A 20418-nucleotide genomic window follows, 5' to 3' on the forward strand; every position below is an offset into this window, starting at 1 on the left:
TGACAGGAAAACACCACCCCAAGTGTCTGGTCCAGCTCTTTGGCATTCACCTGATGGCTTCTATTTTCTGCTGGTGGGTGTTTTGTACATGTGTTGCAGCTTCTGTTTGAGGTTCTTAAAATGCTTTTCATCTTTGCAGCTGGCTGCACGGTATCTCCAACTACAGAAGGAGGTCTTATCTTGCCTTTACAAATGATAAGATGTGTATCCAAGAGCTGATGTGTTTGTGGTCCAGCAGGAAGCTCTGTCACTGTGCATAATCAGACAGAGATCTCCAGTTTTGGATCTTAAAAATGTATTTTTCACTGCTGGCTTTGTAAATGGGCTGTTAAAATTTCACCACGTGTGGGACCATAATTCAGTGTCCAGAGAGAGAAATACTAAACCAAGCTGTCAGTGTGATTGTACAGGTCAGAGTGGTTCACGTGCATGACCAATGCAAACCAAAGTCCATCCTCCCTGTGAGCCCATGTTCACACACCACCAGCACACCTGGTCCAAAAGTGAGTAATTTCCTATTTTTATTCCTTTATATACAAGTTCAGTTTTTCTTTTGTTATGAAGTATAATGCATTCTGCCTCATCTTATTTGCAAATATTTCTCATTTTCAAGTGGATCTATTTTTAAAACAGGACTCAAAACATATTTTTCAATAGCTAACAAATGTCTGCTCTGTTGTTTGTCTGTTGAATAGAGGTAAAATTTGTTCAGAGTTATCTCTGATTTTTTTTTTTTTTTTTTAATAATCAGCTTGGAATAAACAGGGAAAGATAGCTGCTTTCCTACCCAGGAACTGTCATAATCTGTAACTTCTAACAATATTTTAGAAGGAAAAACTGTCTTCCTTCTGTCATGTGCAGCCACAAGGATTTCTGTAAGTCGTGATTAAGTCTTTAATTCAGGGCTTTTACAGAGTAAGTGTGGAGTGAGAAGAGATAATGAAACTGGTGATCTTTGTGAAGCAGCCACAGGAGAGGGAACTGTTTCATGTTTCCTTTCCCCTTTGCCTAGGCAGCTGTTTGCTGTACCTAAGAAAAACTTCCTTTTCAGGTCTGGGAAAGCAAGAAAGCCAAGAGGGAGGAATTCTGCCCGAGAGTGGCATGAGGAAGCTCACATTTCTTGCGTGTCCTGTGTGGTGAAGGAAAGCCCAGAATTATGGCCTTGTGCTTCTCCCACAGATGGAGCACGTAGGAAAGCTGCACATAACCCTGTTCCTGCTGAGGATGTTGAGGTTATAACTGCAGCCTGTCCCCTATGGGAAAGGGGTCAGTGTGTATTTTGGTTTCTTATCACTTGAAGGCAGAAGGAAGTTGCATAAAGGATGGAGAATGTCTGTTGGTGGGAATGCATGGTACCTCCACTGGGGTATGTGTGAGCAGCATCCTGTAGTTTGGTAGAAGCTGTTCTGGGTTTCCTTTGGATGGAAGTCATCTCAACTAACCTTAATTTTCCCTCCTGTTCACATGAGAGCAGGCACGCTCGTGTCTGTAAGTCTTGTTCTGTATTTCAGAGCTGCTGTGATGTTGGAGCTGCTGCTCAAGCATGTAGGAAGAAGTTGGGTTTAGTTTGCCCCGAGGGTAATGGGTGCTTTGGAGGGAAGAATATTTGCTTGTGCCTGACAGTATCTTGTTGAGGAAAATGAGATCTTTTGTGAACGTTACTGCAGTGGGTAGGGAGTCTGTTTTGCATTTTGAAAATAAGAATGTAAGCCTGATATCCAGGGCAAGTTATTTTGGTGACAATGCTGGCCTGTGCTCTTAGCTGCTGTGGTTCAGCTGTAGCATCCTTTGCTCCCTCCCCAAATATCCATGGAGCCATATACACCCATTAGATACATACCAGCCTGTGTCTTCATCCCCATTTCCCACCAGTACAGCATGAAAAAATTGAAGTTGGAAGTTACCATATAAAAGGAGAAAGTTAATTAAAGGTCAGAGTGCTTTAGTGTAGAGAAAATTGAGAGGAGGCAGATACAAAGTTATTCAAATTGCTTTTGACTTCAGGCAGGTCGATTTTCCTATTTCTTGCATATGTTCCCATGGTAAAAGTAGTATCTCATCTGTCTCACAACTGACCACTAGTATTTGTGTTTCAAGCACAGCCAGAAATCCTCATTTGAAGCTTTGGCCAGGCCCTACAATTGTCCTGACTTGTCTTTTCTACATCTTTCCTTCACCTTAGGAGTGGCCTGCAACACCTGGCAAGACCTACTTTACTCCTCTGTTGTCTGTCAGCTCCTGCCACGTTGCAGAATACAGAGTTAAATCTAAAAATACTCTTAAAAAGAGGTGAGGGCTTTGAGCAAAGTAAAGTAAGCCACTGATTTGGGTCATGAAAGGGAATTGATGTCACTGGTTCTTCATTGCAGCTTTCTTGATCTGTGGGGTTCTGTTCTGAGCTGTGACGATGGAGAGGAGCAGGGGTGAGCAAGTGGTGCTCAGGACAGGGAAAGGTGATCTGTGTCCATTTGTCCTCAGGATACTGCCCAGACTCTGACCTGATGTGAGAAGTCAAGGTGGTGTTAATTCCTTTGCAGTTTCGTTTGTCTTCATCATCTTCAGTGGTAGAAAACTGTCACCCACTGCTGTCCTTTAAACAGGGAGTGACTGTGGCATCAGGAGATTAAATGCTCCATCCAAAATTATGTCAGGAACCTGTGGTGAGCCAGATACTTGCCCCTCCATCTCTCCTCTCATAGACTAGTCCATCATCAGGAGATCACTGTTCTAACATAAATATGGGCAAAAAACCTGAAGCCAACTGTAGAAGGAGTCGTGTGCAATTTTTCCTGTATCAGAGTGGTTATGTGGCTTCAGTAATGTTTGTTAAGTGCTTTGATATGCTTTGGTGAAGGGCAGAGTGTTAATAATTAAAATTGTAAAGAAGTTCTGGAGTAGCATGGGGTTTGACAACTGCTTTCTGGTCTGTTAGTTAACAAAAATGCAAAATATAAATGGACGAATCAGCAGGAATTGAGTTGAACGCTCCCTTCCCCCAGCCACCTGCATGGGCTGAGCACAGAAAGCAGCTAATTGTCTGCTCTGCTGCAGAGATGAAAGAAGCTGGTCCTACAACAGGAAAGGCTATTGAACTGCATGAAGGTGGTAAATTATCAGCACTGAAAACCTTTTGAGTCGGTATCTTTACGTGCTCAAAAAGTACATTATTTGTACTGGTATTGACAGCGTTTGGGGCTGATAAAAAACGGCGTCTGGTGACGTGAATCTTGTGTTTCAGTGCCTGTAATTAAGAGGTCTATAAAACTGAAACTTGTTTTTTGAAACTCTGCTCCATCGCCCTGTTTGGGTGTAGTTGAAGGGTGTGTTTGGAGAGGACAGGCCCTCATAATGGCTTTATCTTGGCCCAGCTAACGAGCTGTTTGCAGAACTGCTCTGATTTGCAGTGGGCAGACTGTAAAGCAGCCTCGTGTTTGTCCATTTTCCTGCTAGCAGTTCCATTTGCAGAGTGCAGGCAAGAGCAGGCTTCTTGCCAGCAACAGCTTCATTCAGATTAGGGCTTTAGTTCAATTATGTCCAATTAACTTTTATTGCAGATAGCAGTGATAATTACTTGCAAGTCAATTTTTTGGCTGTGGTTATCCCAAGGCTAAAGTCTGAGCTTGATGGATTTTAATAACTGAAGTGACGTATAGCTTTTCCTCTTTTTTTTTCCTTCTTCATGCCTCAATTAGATGAAAGGTCAGAAGCTATGTAAAAATCCATCTTACAATTAAAGCCAACTGTTCTACTCCTTGGCAGATGCGTAGTACTGTGTTTTAAAATAATCTCTTGGGACGGACCTAAAAAAAGGCTTTTTAAACTCAAAGATCATAACCTTGAGCTGGCTGCTGCTTTAATCCGAGGAGTGAATTTGATGGAGCTGATGTCACACGTGGCAATACCTGAAGCTGAGAGCTGCCTCCTTGGCTTTTTTTAGTTCCAAATTGCTCACCTAGAAGCCTTCAGTAGTAGCCCTTGGGCATGAGGCGTGTGATATGAGCAATATTCCATTTAAGTGCTGTTATCCCAAAGCTGCTTCCTTTTCTTCCTTTTTGGGTGTTGCCATCCCAGCTCGGAGAGAGGAGCAGAGCTGTGTTATGGCAGCATTTGAATTCTCCCTGCCTTCCCCACCAAACTAATTTTGTTGCCTGAGTAACATTATAAATGGAGGTCAGCCTAAAAGGTGACGTGGTTTACAAGCAAAATCATAGTTAATTAAATGGCAAGAAGCAAAAATTGATTTTGATCGAAACTGTTGCAAGGGCTCCACAAAAGGTCCACCTGAATGCAGAAAGCCAAAGGTCCTGTGCTGGCGGGTGCTGACACTGCACTCCCTGTGCTACAAAAGGCGACTTTCTATTGTTCAGTTTCCTAGTTATTTATCCCCAAGTCCACTCCATGCTGTTGTGATTTATTGCCATTTCAGAGGGCAACTTCTCTGCCCACTGTTTCTCAGTTTTCCATTTATAAAGCATTAAGAGGATGTGATACCAGCTGGTGATGAATACAGTGCTAGTTTGGTAATTTTCTTCCAGGAAACGCTAAGATTTATCTCTGGCTCTTCAGCAGTCCTGGGAAAGGGCCATTCTGGTAAGTGCCCGAGAATAAAGGGCAGTTTTAGAGCTGGCAAAAGGCAGGAAGCCTGCAGGATGGGTCTAGACACTGTCAAGCAAAGCATGGCTGCCTGGAAGGAGTTTTATTGGATGCTGAGGTTGGCAGGAGGGTTCAGTGTCTGCCGTTGACATGAACAAGTCTGTGAAACCCCTACATTTTAGGTTACTTTGGGAGAGGAAAAAGGAATTATTCTGCTTGGTGTTGAGCAGCCTGCCGGGGGGTAAATGAGACACTGAGTTTCCCTCGGAGCATGAAAATTGGCCAGGATTCAATTACGTTTCCTGGCAAGCTCTTGCAGACATTTGTACCAAAGAAACTTCCCAGCCCGGGTTGGTTTTTGTTGTTGCCTGCAGCATTGCTGTGCTCTGAACTTGGCATGTGCTGCTCGGGGGGCTGCCGCAAATCAGGGTGAGGATGGAACTTCAGGGTGGGGATGGAAGCTCCTGGAACTGCCTTGTGCCTGAAGAGCAGAGAGAGGAGGAGCAAGGCAGAGCAGCCACATGCCTTTAACAACCCTCACACAGAGGCTTTCGGGACCCCAGGGTGCTGGAAACTTGGAATAGTTTGGAGCTTTTTCTTTTGTGTGTGGGTGGATGCTCCCCGCTTCCTCCTGGCCTCGGGGCTTTGTCAACAAGCCCACAGTTTAATCGTGGAATTTCAAACATGTGTGTTTACTTTCAGGAACCTAACTTTAGACTTTACTAGCTCAGTTTCCCATGTTTCAGTGGCCAGGGGTGGTTTGTGGGGAGTTGTTTCCTTTGTGTTCTCACCCTGTAAGGCCTCTCAGGAGCTTCAGAGGCTGGAGTATCTAAAAACTTGGCAATAACTGTATATGTGGTCCATTTATGTGATGATAAAACTGCGTTAGAAATTTCCTAGCAGTTGCTTTACATCTAGATTTTACTCTAGGCTGTAAAAGTACCGCCTGGTCTGAGAAGCACAGAGGCAATAAATACTAAATGTTGAATATAATTCAGAAAATGATAAATTTTTAAGGCAAGAAAGGCAATATTGTGTTGAGTTCTACTGAACTGATTCCTAGCTCTGCAGGGGTGTCCCTGGACAGTGGGTTCTTCCATCCTGGTGAGCCTTGTGGTGACTGGGGACACTGTGCTGCTGAACCAAAAAACATCCTGATGTGCAAGTAAGGCTGAAGGTAATAGTCATTGTGAAGATGTGCCAGTTACCCCCAAATCCCAAGCACTGCAAATCCCTCTTAAGCTTAACATGCTTTGATTTAATTATTAATAAATCTTAGGAGAAAAAAAATCTGTTCACATGTCTAAACGTGCTATTTTGCGGAGCATCCTGCAGTACATGTGCTGTTAAGATTATATCCCGCAGCCAGATTAGATTAAAATCACTTCAAAGAGGGGTATTTATTTATTTATTCCAATCTAATGATTGTTTTCCTCTAGAGATATGCTTTATCTTTTTTTATATATATATTTTCAAGACAGAGCTCGTTGTGCTGCATTTGCCAGTGTGTACAGAATCTGTTTAAAATGCAGTTTAAAACCTGAAGTTTTCATGGTTCACAGCCCTCCATGGCTGGGTGCCACAGCCTACTGGTGAGATCACTCTCCAGTTTGCAGCTGACTGGTTTAGATGACAGTGTGACTGACCCTGGTACAGTGCAAAACCCTCTCCATTCCAGTTCCCCCAGTAGCACAGCGTTCATTCCTGGAGGGGCTGGAGCTTTGCAGGTGCTGGTGCCCACACAAGTCGCCACCGTGGAGCCAGATCTGCTGGTGAGAAGTCCTGATGTGCCAAGTTCAGTTCATCTCCAGCTCTGGACTAATTAGAAGGAATAAACTCAAGCAGGAGGGGCTGATGGGTCCAGCTGCCAATCCTGAGACAGCCAGTGGTGCTCACCTCAATCCCAAATACATGCCAGGGATTTCAGTTCATTTCAGGTGGTGAGTTAGAGTTCTCCATGCCAGCTCATGCTGGGGAAGAGTCAGGTCAGAAAGTAGTAGTCAGGTGCTGAATATCTCAAAGGGAATAAATGGTAATTCATTTCTAACTAGAAAAAATAAAGGGGCTGCTTGTCAAGATATTTCAAATGTGTTTGTTTTCAAATACTGAGATCTCAATTATGAAAACTGGTATTGATTTCATAGAGAAGAAAGACTGAAGCAGGATTTTAATTATAATAAATTCAGCTATGGAGTTATAGTTAGCACTTCTGTACAAGTCTGAATTTCTTTTTCTAATGCTCAGCAGTGACCTAGATGTCACCAATTTGTTTACTGCAAATCAAGCTGAAAGAGCGATTTTAGGCTTCCACTTCAAATTATTTCTTGTAAGTCCAGTATTTCCTTTAAAATTATTATTGCCACCCCAGTCTTTTATGAACCTTTGGCATTACCTAAAACGATTATCTGCCTGCAGGAACAACTTGCCTTTATAGCTCTCTCTAAAACATTGCTCTCCATACTGGAGCTAAAGCTTCTGTAAATACGTGTTTTGACCTTCAAGGAAGCACTGCTGTCATGTAGCAGGAGCCTGGCTATTCCGAGGTGAATGCTGTGACCACTCCTAATCACTTGTTCTCTCTCCTAATGTGCCATTATCCTGTTTATTGCTGTGTGCACCTCGCTGGGGCACTTGAGCAAGAGGCTTTCTGAGAGCATCACAGTTCAGGCTCTAATGAGCGTTAATGATGGAGCAGGTGAGCAAACCCTCCCCTCATCTTGTTGCCAGAAATGCTGCTCCCTCAGTCAGAGCACGGCTGGGCTCTTTCAGGGCTGCACACAAACTTGCCATCAATTAAATAATGTTTTAGACACCGACCTCCTTTGGGCCTGCAGGGATAGGAAGTGAATCCTTGGTTGGTGTCAAACGTTATTGGAGTAAAAGGTGGATGCTCAGATGAATATGGGAATAGTGTGATCTGTTTTTCTGTCTACAGTGAAGGCTCTTAATTTTGTTTGTCTGCTTTTCACTGAGAAATAGGTCTTGTTTGTGCCAGCCTTCTGAAGTTGATGAAATGAGGAAAAAAGGAAAATACAATTATTATTTTTTTCTTGCTGACTATGGGTGTTTCTGTTGCTTACTCAGGTAAAGCTCTGACAATTCACAGTGGTTTTGTCTTCTGATTAAAAGGAGCTAGATTTTTGTTTTGTCTTTTTGGTCTTGCTGGGCATGATTTGGGACGAGGAACTGCTGCCCACAGGCTGTTTGCAAAGTTTCACTGGATGTTGTGTATCCTCAGCCACGACTGAATCTCATCTATGAAGGCTGAGCAACTTTTCAGTTCCTCAATTCCTTGATGTTGCGGATGTGACAGGTCTTCAGTCATCATTTCTGAAAGACTCCAAGGATTCCATCTCCTTCAGAGAATCAGAAGAAAATCCAGGTTTAGGTTTATTTTACATATCTTGGACTTTGGGCAGTGCAGATTGTTGCTGTCTCCTAGGAATGAAATGGAGAATGATCCCAATGTATTTTGTTGGTGGTTGTGCTGTCAGCCCTGCACCTTGGTGAGGTGCTGTGTGCGTTTCTCATGGCACCAACTCTGTGTTACTCTGCGTGGGAAGGGTGAATGGGCAACAGCCTGGATTGTCAGACTGACATTCAGTGCCCAAAACTATTTTTGTTAGTCACAGTGGCACCCAGCAGCCTCACTCAGCCACACTCGGTCAGCTTTGGACAACACTCGCTCAGTGACGATGCAGAAGCTCTCATGAATTAATATTTGAGATTTCTTGGCTGTTGGTTTAATCAACCTTTGCGTGTTGAGCTGAGGAGATGCATAAACATGGAGCTAATGAGCTGTACACAGTGAGTAATTGCTGTGCTGCAGGAAAGCTTCGTGTCCACGCTGTTCACTCCATGGCTGCCAGGCTCCACGGGCACTCTGACCTGTGCTGGTGGTCTGAGGTGAGGTTTTGCATTCAAAAGGTCTCTGCAGAAATCTGCTGTGGGAGGTTTCTGGAGCATGAAGGTGGCAGTGCTGACAGTGTCACGTTGCTGTCATTGCATTGTTTGTGCCATCTCAGCAGTGAGGCTCTTTCAGAAGTGGCCTCTTAGAGGTTTTGGCAGATGCGGCTTCTCATGTCTGGGCTCGAGCGTTCTCCTTCCCCCCCTTTTGATCTTTGAATGCTTTCTCGGTTATTTTAATTGGGGTTTGTGAAACAATGACTAAAATTAAATCGGATTACAAGTCTTGAATCCTTCAACTCTTCCCATGTTTTGGAGGTCATGTAACAAGTCCCAAAGCCTTTCTAGCTGCTCTTTAGGTGTTTTGCTCTGTATAGCAGCACTGATGCTTGTGGACATCTGGACAAGGAGAAAAAAATCTGATTTCTCCAGCTTGGTTCTGTCACCCTGTTTCCCAGAACTTTCTAAAGTGCTGTATCGAGGAGGATTCGAGCAGGGGCTTGGACCAGATGGCCTCTAGAAATCTTGTTCCAGCTTAAATCTCTGTAATTCTAGTAACATTGAAGACTTTGAGCCCCAGTTAGCCTTGTTGCTGGGATCCCTCTTTGCACAGCAGTGGTGGGATTTGAAGGGAGTTGTGCTGTGTTAATATACAAAGAGCTTTAGTGCTCCATATCAAGGTTTGGTTTCTTAAATGCTGGACCAAACGGAAGAGGATGGTGGCACCTTTGCAGCCCCTTTGTGCAGTCTTGCTGTTACCTGCCCCACAGCAGCTCAGGTTAGCAAGCTTTGCTCAAGTGAAGTCGTAGCCATTCATCTTTCAGCCTAATGGACCACAGAAATTACAAGCTGTAGCATGCAGCTTAATCTTGCCACAAGGCAGAGTGCTGCATACTTTGCCTTCAATTTATGCATGCCATGCCTTTTTGTTAAGTGCAAAAGAGCAGTTGACAGGGTTTTCTCCAGAGAAGTTGCCTTGGTGGATACCAATGCATTTCAACATAGTGAAATGAGTGATGGTGGTTTCTTTACCATTCCTAACAACCACCTTTGAAATGTGAGGACAGAGCTATGGATTATTCTCTGTGTGTCAAGCAGCAGAGGGGAGCACAGCAGCTATTTTGGTTTTAACCCTGCAGATGACCCAGTTCTTGAAGTATTTCCGTTGCCGTTAGGAGACACAGTCAGGGCTGGAGCAGCGGTTGCGCGTCTGTGCTTGGTCAGGCCTTCACCCAGGGATGGCTCTTTGCCTCTTTCTTTTCTCTGTTCCTCCTTGTATTATAACTTTGAATTGTCTCTCTGTTGTTGCAGTGTGCAGAGGAGTGAATGCCCCATGTTGTGTTAGTGCCTGTCTGCCATGCTGGCCTGTCTGCCAGGACCAGGCGACCTCTCCTTTCAGCTTCTTTCTTACACGCAGATGAACACTGGACTTCAGAAATGTGAGTGATGTTTTGTCTGCAGGATGTGGTTAACTGTTAAATCTGGCTCTGGTACCGCTGTGACATAAACATTTAGGATACAGTGGAAAAACTATTTAATGTAGAGTCTTTCTTTTGTTATGCCTTCAAGGCATCTATCAATAAAGGCTCTGAGAAATGGCTGTAGAGGTTCACATGTGTGCAGCTCCTCTGTTCCTGGCTCTGAAAAGGTTAATTTAACCGCAGCAGGATGCAGCAAGTGAGGTTCCTGTGAGACTCGTGCCTCTCTGCTAAAAAGATTTTGTGCTAAAAGTGTGCCAGCTGATTTGCTTCTCAGCACAACTTTTTCCTCAGTCTTTTTCGCTTCCCTTCGTGCAATTACTCGTAGACACCAATAAAAGTTAGATCAGTCTAATGCAAACCTTTTGAGGTCAGCAGCTCTTGCTCTACATACCTGGGGCTTATACTGCAAATATTAGTGAGCTAGCCCAAATTACTAAAGTTCAAAGTTTCCATCTTCTTCTGATGTCTCTTTGGTGCCTCTGAAAAAATGTCTGCAGAGTGCTCTGATAATTCTTTTTTGATAACTTCAGTCATTTTTTTCATAGTTGTACTGGTATTTTTATGAACAACTTGTGCTTGGGAATGTAAGTTTATTGACTAGAGGTTTTTTTTAACTCTTACTCTGTCTCTCCTCTTTATCACTGAAGTAGCACACTGATTGTTCAGCTGAAATTTCAGAAATGCCAAGATTTCTATGTGAGGTCTGTGTATTTGGTTCTTAGGGCTGTGACCTGTCTCTTGTGTTTGAAATATGCATTGAGAGATCTCGGTTTGCTGATACACTCATTGCTTTTTAAACCCAAGTGATTTACAGTCCACTTGTAGCTAAATTGTTCATACAGTGAGGCTTGTGGTGCTGCAGAAATTAAGTGGGGGAGATAATTTTGCACTTAAGAGTGACCTGCTCATGGTCGTGGTTCTGCCAGAAGTGACTGACACAGTTCACATACACACCCCAGCTCCCCCACAGCACTTCTGCTGACTCCATGGGCTTGGGTATTGTAATATCACTCAGCAACAATAAAAATCTTCACTCACCAAAGGACTGGGGATGGCATCAGACTGGGCATCCCCTCCTTTCTCGTTCCTATTTGCAGTATGAGTGTTGCTGACAGCCTGTGGGCGAGGATGTGCCCAGGTCTGTGCATTGCGTGAGATTTCTTTGTCAAAGCTGAGTTCTGAAAGCAAAATGTTGAGGTTCATGTGAGGGCAGCTGTGCATAAATCAGGTATTTGCTAATTACAGCTTTACAAGGCAACATGCTGTTATGTTGGGCAGTTTTCCTCACCTGATGGTACCTATGCTGTTTCTTGGAGATCTGCAGATCCATGTGCTGAAAGCATTGCTGTGTCCTGCTCAGTGAAGAGCTTTGGGAATTGCATTTCAAAGAATTTAGGACATAAAGTAGCTGGCAGGCACGGGCTGGCAGTGGTAATGCTCAGCTGTTGGGTTTGTTCTGATTTTATGGAAGATGAGGCTGCTGGTACAGACCTCGCTCAGCCCCTCTGCAGATGTGGGCAGGATTAATTGGTGCATTTCTCTTCTGCTGGAGATGCATGAGTAGCCCAGCCCCTGGCCAGGGCAGAGCTGAGTTAATGAGCATTTTTTAATGAACAGTGACTTGAGACTTTAATGGGGGGTGGAAGCAGGCTGTAATAATAGTGCTATTGCTTTTGTAAAAGGTACAGAATTCCACAGGATTGCCTTTCTTCAGACTTACAGTGTTTGTATTAATAATTTTTAAGTGTAGCTTTCTGGATCAGACTTCTTATTAGTGCTTAAAAATCCATATTAGCTCAATTACCTTTTTTTTCCATATTCACTCTCTAATAAGGGGCTTGTTCTTACAAGTGGTCCATGCAGTAGGAGCTTGGTAAATTAATATGCACATATTTTTTCCTTTAGAAACTGGTGACTAAAGGACTTCCAATTTAAGTATTTTTTGTTGAATTCCAACCTGAGTTCAGGCTAACCCTGGAATTCCTTTTCATCACAGGAGATTTCTCACTGGGTCAGTATTGATATTTTCTCCTTCCTCCCAGTGACTCCAGTATAAACCTGACTGGTAAACTGGGATATTTGAGGAAAGATTGTTCAGGTTGTGTCTGCAGCTGCTGTTGGATATAGCAGCAGTGCCAAACCTTCTGGGGAGGAAAAAAGCTCATTTTTCTGTGATAATGGTGGAAAATCAAGTGCAAGATGCTTCTTAGGAAGTATTTTGTTAGGAGGGGACATCAGAGAAGAGGAGATTGTACTGAATGTGGGATCTTCAGCTAAACTGAGTCTTTTTGGGATGGTTCTTTCTGTAAAGCCTTTGCAGAAACTGCTAAAATTGAGGGTTATATGCAGAAGGTGGACACAGCTGGTTCTGGCTTGTCCCAGTGCAGGAGCTCTCATTAGGGTAGCAATCCTGAAGGCCTGTTTGTATTTTGTTTAATGATAATGAAAATTTAACCATAGGCAGCTTTTAAAAGCAGTGGGTTTTAAAGTCTTAATGTGAAATGCACTTAAAAGATGTTCCATTAGTGCTGAGGTGAGGCAGGGAAATCTGTCTCATTCCATGACAAAAATAGCTGCAGTGGTGAGAGCAGGAGTGTGACCAGAGGAATGGGTTGCCACGGGATTAGCAGGAGTTGTGAACTTGCAGCTCACCAGTTTATTGGGGTAATTGCTCATATGCACAGCTTTGCCTTATAATAAACATGAAATAATTACTTTTCAATGAAAGTATTCTGCCTTGCATTCACCATTAGGGAGCTTCCTGGAGCTCATCCCATTGTTCTCCTAATGAAGCTTCTTCCTCTGCCATTGCCTCATCATTTTATTATGGCCTGATCTGGAATTCTTCCTCTTGCACACAAATGATGATATTCCAATTCTAGCATTTTCTTTCAGACTATTCTAGCAGGTTTTTCATTCACTTAGTTACCAGAACTAATTGTTCTTTATTGGTTTGTAGGGTATTTGTATGGGATACTCAGATTCTTGCTCACCGTGTAATGCCTTTCTTCTAATATTTTACTGCCTTAATTACTGCAGTCATGGAATCTTGCCTGTGGAACTACTAGCAAAGCACTTTGGGGCACTCAGAAATACTCACCTTCAGGCCTGAGTAACATGGCTGAGTTAGCCTGGAGTAAAAGGAGCATGATCTTACCTGTGCATAAACCAGGTGCTGTTTGGAATGGTGCTTGGGTTCAGAAGATCCCATCCAAGGGATTTAAGAGGTGGTTTGCATTTGGTAGGTTGCCACACTTGATGCTGGGGTGTTATTTAAGTTGAACTGAGGGGTTATTTTCTCTCAGAGGAAGGAATTCTTCCAGGTTTGGGAGTAGAGGTGTGTCTGACTGATGGCTGCAGCCTGTTCAAACATCCATGTTTAGGCTGCTTCCTGAAACTTCTGTGTAACAGAACATCAGATGATTGGATAAAAGAATACTCAGTGTGGCTGTTTAGTGTTTATATTTAATTTGCTGATTTGCCTGTAGAAATGTAAACCAGGCTGGGAATTTTTGATGGCAAAGGTATCTTAAAGTATCTTCTTAATTTTTCATCTGAAAATAGAATGTGACAGTGTCTGCAAGCATAACATAAACCATAACACAGACAGGTATGGGGTCCTTTGTCCTTTGATTCTTCTCTGGTTCATGGGGGGTTGCCAGGGTCATGTCTTGGGGAAGAAAAAGACCTTAATGAGCGTGGGCAATGCTAAAAATAAAGGTTGGGAGTTCATGAGAGCATTGGCTTTTGAGGCAGGGTAATACTGGCAAATGCCATTCGGAGGCTCTCCTCTCCGTTAGGAGCACAGCAGCTCGCTCAAAAGGGCAGATATAAACACCTGCCTGCAGAGACAGGTACAGGGATGTGCACAGGGAGATGTTTGGGTTAATATTTCCTTTGATTAGGAGAAAGGGATGATGTGTGCCAGTGTCTGGACAGCACAGGGAGTACAGGTATAACTGGTGCCGTGGTACGAGCTGTGCTAGAGATGGGAGACAAACTGCTTGTAAAGCTTCTTATTTCACAAAAGATATTTTTAATACTTCCATAATTAACCTTTCTTCTGGTATCCATTCTATTTTCCATTTTCTGACCTTTCTCTTCTGAAAGTGAGAGCTCTTGGAGCAGAGCTGCTCTCCCTCACCTGTGACAACAGGAAGCTGCAGGATGCAAAGAGAGAAGTGGCTGGTACTCATCTTTTGAGGCAATTTGCTTGAAAGAATCAGAGGTGAATTTTCAAGAGGAAGGGCTGTTTGCCTGGCAGCAGAAAGCTCTTTGCTGCAGCATTAAATTTCCTTGGGTCAGAGGGCCAAATATGGGGCTGGGGTATTCTTGTCTGGCTGCCACATTGCCTGTTCCTCAGCACAGCAAATAGCACAGGGATGCTGAAAATTTTAGGAAAAAGGATGGACATCTTTTTCCAGTGAAGTGTTTGCAAGGTGAGGTGGCGGGGGGTGGGGGGAATCAAGCAAAAGCTAAATTGGATTGTCAAAGCTGCAAGCCATTATTTGAAGATTATAAAATCAGCAGGAGTCCCATAGGAGTTAGGCAGCAGAGCTATGGTGGGAAACAGCCCAACTCTCTGCTTGGAATGTGATTATGGCAAGAGACACACACACATTTCCCTAGATTTCTGAAGTTCTTTGCAGGAGCAGTTGGAGCTTGTGAGCCAGGTAGGTATCTGGTAAATCAGAGGAAGTGAAACCACACCTCTGTCTCCAGAAGGCTTTTGTCTCTGTCTGGGGAGTAGCATGTTTTTAGTCCTGTGAGGTAATCACATCACTTTGCCATGTGATGTGGGGGATGTTGTCCTTAGCAAGGTGCCACCTTGAAAAGTCAGCTGAGGAAATAATTGCAGGCCATAAAATAATCAGCCTCCTTCCATTTGCTGAGTTTGGGCTGACAAGAGCTTCCTAATGCACAGAAAGACACTCAGTGCTTTCAGATGTCAGCACCTAGGAAAGGAGTGGGGTGTAAATGCAGGCTTGAGCTGAAGCTTTGATGTGCAGGGCAAGGGTTTGGTAGTGGGGGGATGCAGGAGCTGCTCAGAAACTTCCCCATGTCTGATGGAGCCAATTCCAGCTGGCTCCAGGACAGACACACCGCTGGAACAACTGATTTAAGAAGTGGGAAAAACCTGCACAACTGCAGCTGGAGAGAGGAGTGCGAATATGTGAGAGGAACAGCTCTGCACAGACCCCCAGGGAACTGCAGAAGGAGGGGGAGAAGGTGCTCCAGGCACCAGAGCAGAGATTCCTGTGCAGCCCATGGTGAGGCAGCTGCGTCCATCTCCCTGTGCTGTGGAGGTGGAGAAAGTCAGGAGTGAAGTTGAGCCCAGGAAGAAGGGAGGGGTGGAAGGAAGAGATTTTTATTTCTCCTTACCCTGCTCTGATTGGATTGGTAATAAATTGAAGTAATTTCCCCAAGTCTGTTTTGCCCATTTTGGTGAGTGCTATCTCCCCTTCCTTATTCTGACCATGTGTTTCTTCTTCCATGCCTGCTGAGGAAGGGAGTGACAGAGCAGCTTTGGGGGCACCTGGTGATCAGCCCACCATAGTATGGTTCCCACCTCAGGATTACAGGGGCTTCATGTTTAATTCATATCTTTGTGATTTTGAATTCCATGGTAAAAATACTGAGAATGGTTTGAAGAGCAATGGAGAGGCAGCTCAAATTAAGAGAATAAAAACCAGCTGTGAGGAATATTTCAGCTGGAGACAATCTGATGTTTATAACACGTTACCTGTTTTTGTCCAACTGCAAACATGCTCTGATGAGAACATGGTTTTGTTTCGCTCCCCTGGTCTTGCCTTAAGCTGAACTGGGGCTTGTGTTGGTCACCAGGTAATAAAGGGAATGAGGCATCTGCTCCGTGACCCGCTGGTCTGGCAGGATGAAGTTTCCTTGCCTCTTGAATCCTTGGAGATTTTCTCCCCTTGTTGTGTGACTGTCTTGCCCGGGGGTTGATCCCTTGCTTACCAGAACTGACCAATTTCCTTTCTCCACAGGGGACACTACACAGAAAATGAGATCTGCACAGTATCCTACCCCAGCAGAATTGGATGCTTATGCTAAGAAGGTCGCCAACAATCCACTGACTATAAAAATCTTTCCGAACAGCGTCAAGGTTCCCCAGAGGAAACACATACGCCGTACTGTGAACGGACTGGATACTTCGGGCCAGAGGTACAGCCCCTACCCATCTCAGGCCACCACAAAAACCGGCCTGCTGGCCATAGTCAAATCCCCAGCAAAAGGAATCATCAAGGACTTTGACGGGACGCGCGCGCGCCTGCTGCCGGAGGCGATGATGAACCCCCCCTCCACGCCCTACGTTGCACCAAGCACTTTATCCCACCCCCAGGCGCTCGCTCGCCAGCAGGCTCTCCAGCATGCACAGACTTTGCCGCACCCCCAGAGCATCCCGCAGCACCCTCAGGGTATTCCACAGCCACCCAGCTTACCGCACCCTCAGGGGATCCCGCAGGCGCTGCCGCACCCGCAGAACATGCAGCAGCCGCAGGGCTTGCAGCACCCTCAGCCCATGGCACACCAGACCCTGCAGCACCCCCCGAACCCGCTGCTGCAGCCGGGTTTGCACGGAGGCAGAAAGATGCCGGACGCAGACGCGCCGCCGAATGTGACCGTGTCTACCTCAACCATTCCCCTCTCTATGGCTGCCACCCTGCAGCAGAACCAGCCACCGGACCTGAGCAGCATTGTGCACCAGATTAACCAGTTCTGCCAGGCCAGAGCTGGCATTAGCACTACCTCAGTGTGTGAGGGACAGATTGCAAACCCCAGCCCTATAAGTCGCAACCTGCTTATCAATGCAAGTACCAGGGTATCTACTCACAATGTCCCTACACCCATGCCTTCCTGTGTAGTAAACCCTGTCGACCATGCTGCTGCTGCTATTCCTCCTGCCTCTGTTAATGTGCCCATGGTCAATATTAACAGGGTGCCACCCGCCTACCAGAACGAAATCAAATCGGTTGCGTGGAACCAGCACCAGCTTGCACATCTGCAGCAAATGTGTGGGGATGCTGCTGGACCTGCTGGACTCGCAGGGAAGCACCCTCAGAGAGAGATTGCAGGGCAGAGTTTCCCTGGCAAAACTTCCAACTACCCTCAAGAACTGTGCATGGGCCAGTCCTTCAGCTTGAAGCCCCCCATCGAGAAGCCTACGCCTTCTCCGCCTGTGAACGGGTTGCAGGGACCTTTGCCATATACCAATGGGCACTATTTCCAGCCCCTCTGGAATAACATTCTGCCCACACCCAACAGTGACAGCTCTGGGTCCCAGGACCTCACCATGCCTTTCCATGGGGGACAGCCAGCGGGAGCGACGCTGGATTGTGCAGGAGGAACTCATTACAGAGCTGGAGCTGGCCCATCCAGCCAGAATAATGTGATGCAGACCATGGATTACCTAAGTGGGGACTTCCAGCAGTCCTGCTTCCGAGACCAGAGCATGGCCGTGCTGGGAAAAGTCCATCGGCCTCCCATGAACCGAGCACCTGAACCAACCGATAGTCGAAATCTTCATATTCAACACCCAGGGTATAGATAGGCTGCAGTCACTTTCACAGACAAAAAAAAAAAAAAATTATAGGTTTTAGTCTTAATTTTAATTAATAAGCAAGGCGTTTTTAACTTGCAAACTTGTGTGATCATTATAGTACCCATTGGAAGAAGACATACTGTATATTTAAAGAGCTTTGCTTACATGTTATCTCTCTCCTTTATGCATCAAATATTTAACATGCCTTTTGTGTCAAAGAATTTCACTACACTACTTCACGCCACAGCTGTTTCCTCACAGCAGAGTCCCCCCTTTGTGCAGCTTTTTTTTTTTTTTTTTTGCCTTCTGCTGAGCAGCTCCTCGCTGGACTGAGGTTGAGTTGCTGCAGGGTTTTGCAGCCACATCTGTGCTCCAGCGAGAGCGAGGTAGTGTAGCTGCTTCCATTTCCATCTCAATTTCCTCACAAGATTAAGAGCAACAGAATTTTGTCAGGGAGTAGGGCTTGTTTTCAGCTCAAAAGCCCATTTCATTAATGCATTAAACATTGACCATTTGCACTGTCTAGAGGCCTGTGTAATTGAAAAAGAGCCTACGTTTGAAAAGAGCCTGCTAGGGGTATGTATTTAGGCTTTAATAGAGGGAGAAGCTTTTCAGCTCTTTCTTGCCCACGTTTATCATTTAGACTTTGTCCAAAGTCAACAGTCTCTGGCAGATTTTTCTGACACTTTGTGTTTTCTGGACAGGGTATGAGGAGGGGAACAGCGGGTTTGGGATGAAGGCAGCCACGGGGATCTGCCTTCCTTCGTGTTCCCCCTCCCCACTGCCCTTCCACCAGCCTCAAAGCTCATGTTGTCTGAATCCCTCGCTGCTAGGAGTCTGGCCAGCCTCGTGTGAAGGGAATCCAGACCCACTGACAACTCCAAAAAGGGTTCAGCCACTTCTCTGGAAGCTGGAATTACTGTCAGGGTGAGGAGATGCAGCTCAGCCCGTCCCCGGCGCAGCCAGCGCGGTCACGCTGTGGGGATGGGAGGTGGTTGGTCTGAATCAAAGCTCCTCTCACAAGCCACTGTGGGATTGACAGTCCCCTGTTCCTCTCCATCTGAACACCCCAGTGGATTTAATGGAACAATTCTTCTCCCTGGGAATCAGTGAAGCTATTTATAACATCCCTTTTTCCCAGGGTCTCGGTGCCTAACTCCTTCTGTTCCTTCCCCACGTCACTTCCAGCAGCCAGTTGAGTCAGTGACTGTAGGACACTAACTACTGGGTAACCTCAGCATCTTGTTCTCCTCTGTGTACCAAAACATCCCTTTCCTTTCTAACAGCCGAATTTATTCTAAGTAGAAAATTCCTCATCTCTGTTAACGAGACTAATACTTGAACATAATGATCACAATCAAGTTTGGAAATTAAAAAAAAAAGAAAAAAAAGAAAAAAAGAAGAAGAAGAAAAAGTTTAAAAAAATAAATGCATTGATTCTTTCTATGTACACTGGCTAAAAAATATTGCTCTACACTGTAACTTTTAAGTGTAATATTTCTGTATGAATGTCGCCTGGTAGTGTGGGTTTGAGTAGCATTGTGTATGGGTGAACCCACTGGCCTCTGCCATCCACTGGCCTCCCTCACAGCCCTTGGAAAAACAAAGCCTTAAGTATTTGCTCCTTGAACTTTCCTTAATGAGCATGGTTTAAAAAAAAATCTTAAAGACATCATACAAAATCTAAAAAAAAAAAAAAAAAAAATTAAAAAAAAAGTTTTGAAGTGACGTCATAGTTGGCTAGAGATTCTTAAAAGTTTTTCGTAAATGGGAAAATTAGAAAACATTTATTTGTATTTTTTTAATTTAGAATGTGTAGTCCTGGGCTGTAACAAATATTTAGGTTTCAAAGCTTAGCAGAGTACGTTTCTGACTCCTTGCGTAAGTTAGTACACTTATATCATGTCATTATTTAAATTCTTTTAAGTGTACTATAACCCGTTCTTTAGTGGTAACTCCTGAGCAAAGTTAAGCAATTTGACTAAAGACGGATTAAATTATGTGTTGGCTTGTGTTGCCTTATATTTAAAAAAAAGGAAAAATTGCCTGATTGTGTTATGCCAAATGATAGCAACATGAAGTCCTAATTTATTGTTTATAATCGTATTCCTGCAGTCTTTGTGAAAACTGGTAAATATACATCTATGAAAGAACGAAAACCCTGAGGCTTTTCATGCAATATTTTTCTGAATCCATTCTGTTGGAGCCAGAGTTCGAGTCTGAAGCTGCTTCCCCTACAGTCACCCCGTCGTCTTCCCCGTCCCAAACCCGACCCCAGCGAGGGCTGTGCTCTGACCTCACCCCTCCCTGCCCAGTCAGTCACTGTAAGGTGTTCTGCTCCCTTTTTACTCAATCAAACCCTGGCCTCTCCTCTGTTCCGTAGCCTGCTCCAAATCTTAACCCAGACTGTTACTAAAAGCTAATTTTTAACTCCTGCTCTTCTCCCGAGAGCCTGAGCAGAGTCCTGTGCCGTGGTGGTGGTTGCCTGGGAGGTGTTTGGTGGTGTTGGCAGCACGCTGTGAGTTTTTGGGGACTGTTGTGCACAGGTACAGCCACGGCCTCCGAGGCTTTGCCCCGGTACAGCAGGACCGGGAAGCAAAATTCCTGCTGAGACTCATCCAGGTGGGACATTGCTTGAAAAAAATAAGAATCATTTTACTATTAAAATATACTGAAACCTTTCCTTTTGGTCTGGGAGTGAGATTTTTCTTTGAACCAACCCTTTCCACCTCTGCAGCAGCCCTGTTGTGATGGGCTCTCCATCCTTCCCTGCTCAGCCCTAAAGGGAAGCACTGTCCTGCCTCATTCCCAGGTGGGATGTTGGGAACAAAGGTTGGATCCCTGGAGTTGGTGCCCAGGGTGGGGGTCTGGCCG

General features: G+C 44.8%; 1 protein-coding gene across 3 annotated transcripts in view; it reads left to right on the forward strand.

The window, feature by feature from the left end:
• FAM222B (family with sequence similarity 222 member B) overlaps nt 1-20182 on the forward strand; it is a 36142-nt gene extending 15960 nt beyond the window's left edge. For 2 of the 3 annotated variants that reach the window (XM_084219141.1, XM_084219142.1), the window contains exons 2-3: nt 9811-9938; nt 15989-20182. In XM_084219141.1, the coding sequence (XP_084075267.1) occupies nt 9857-9938; nt 15989-17553 (1647 nt within the window). In that variant the 5' untranslated portion in view covers nt 9811-9856 and the 3' untranslated portion in view covers nt 17554-20182. The remainder of the gene's footprint in view (nt 1-9810; nt 9939-15988) is intronic. The other variant, XM_084219143.1, reaches the window with a different exon arrangement.
• The last annotated feature ends 236 nt before the right edge of the window (nt 20183-20418 follow it).

Source organism: Fringilla coelebs (genome assembly GCF_963513975.1).
Source record: "Fringilla coelebs genome assembly, chromosome: 20".
Classification (NCBI taxonomy): domain Eukaryota; kingdom Metazoa; phylum Chordata; class Aves; order Passeriformes; family Fringillidae; genus Fringilla; species Fringilla coelebs.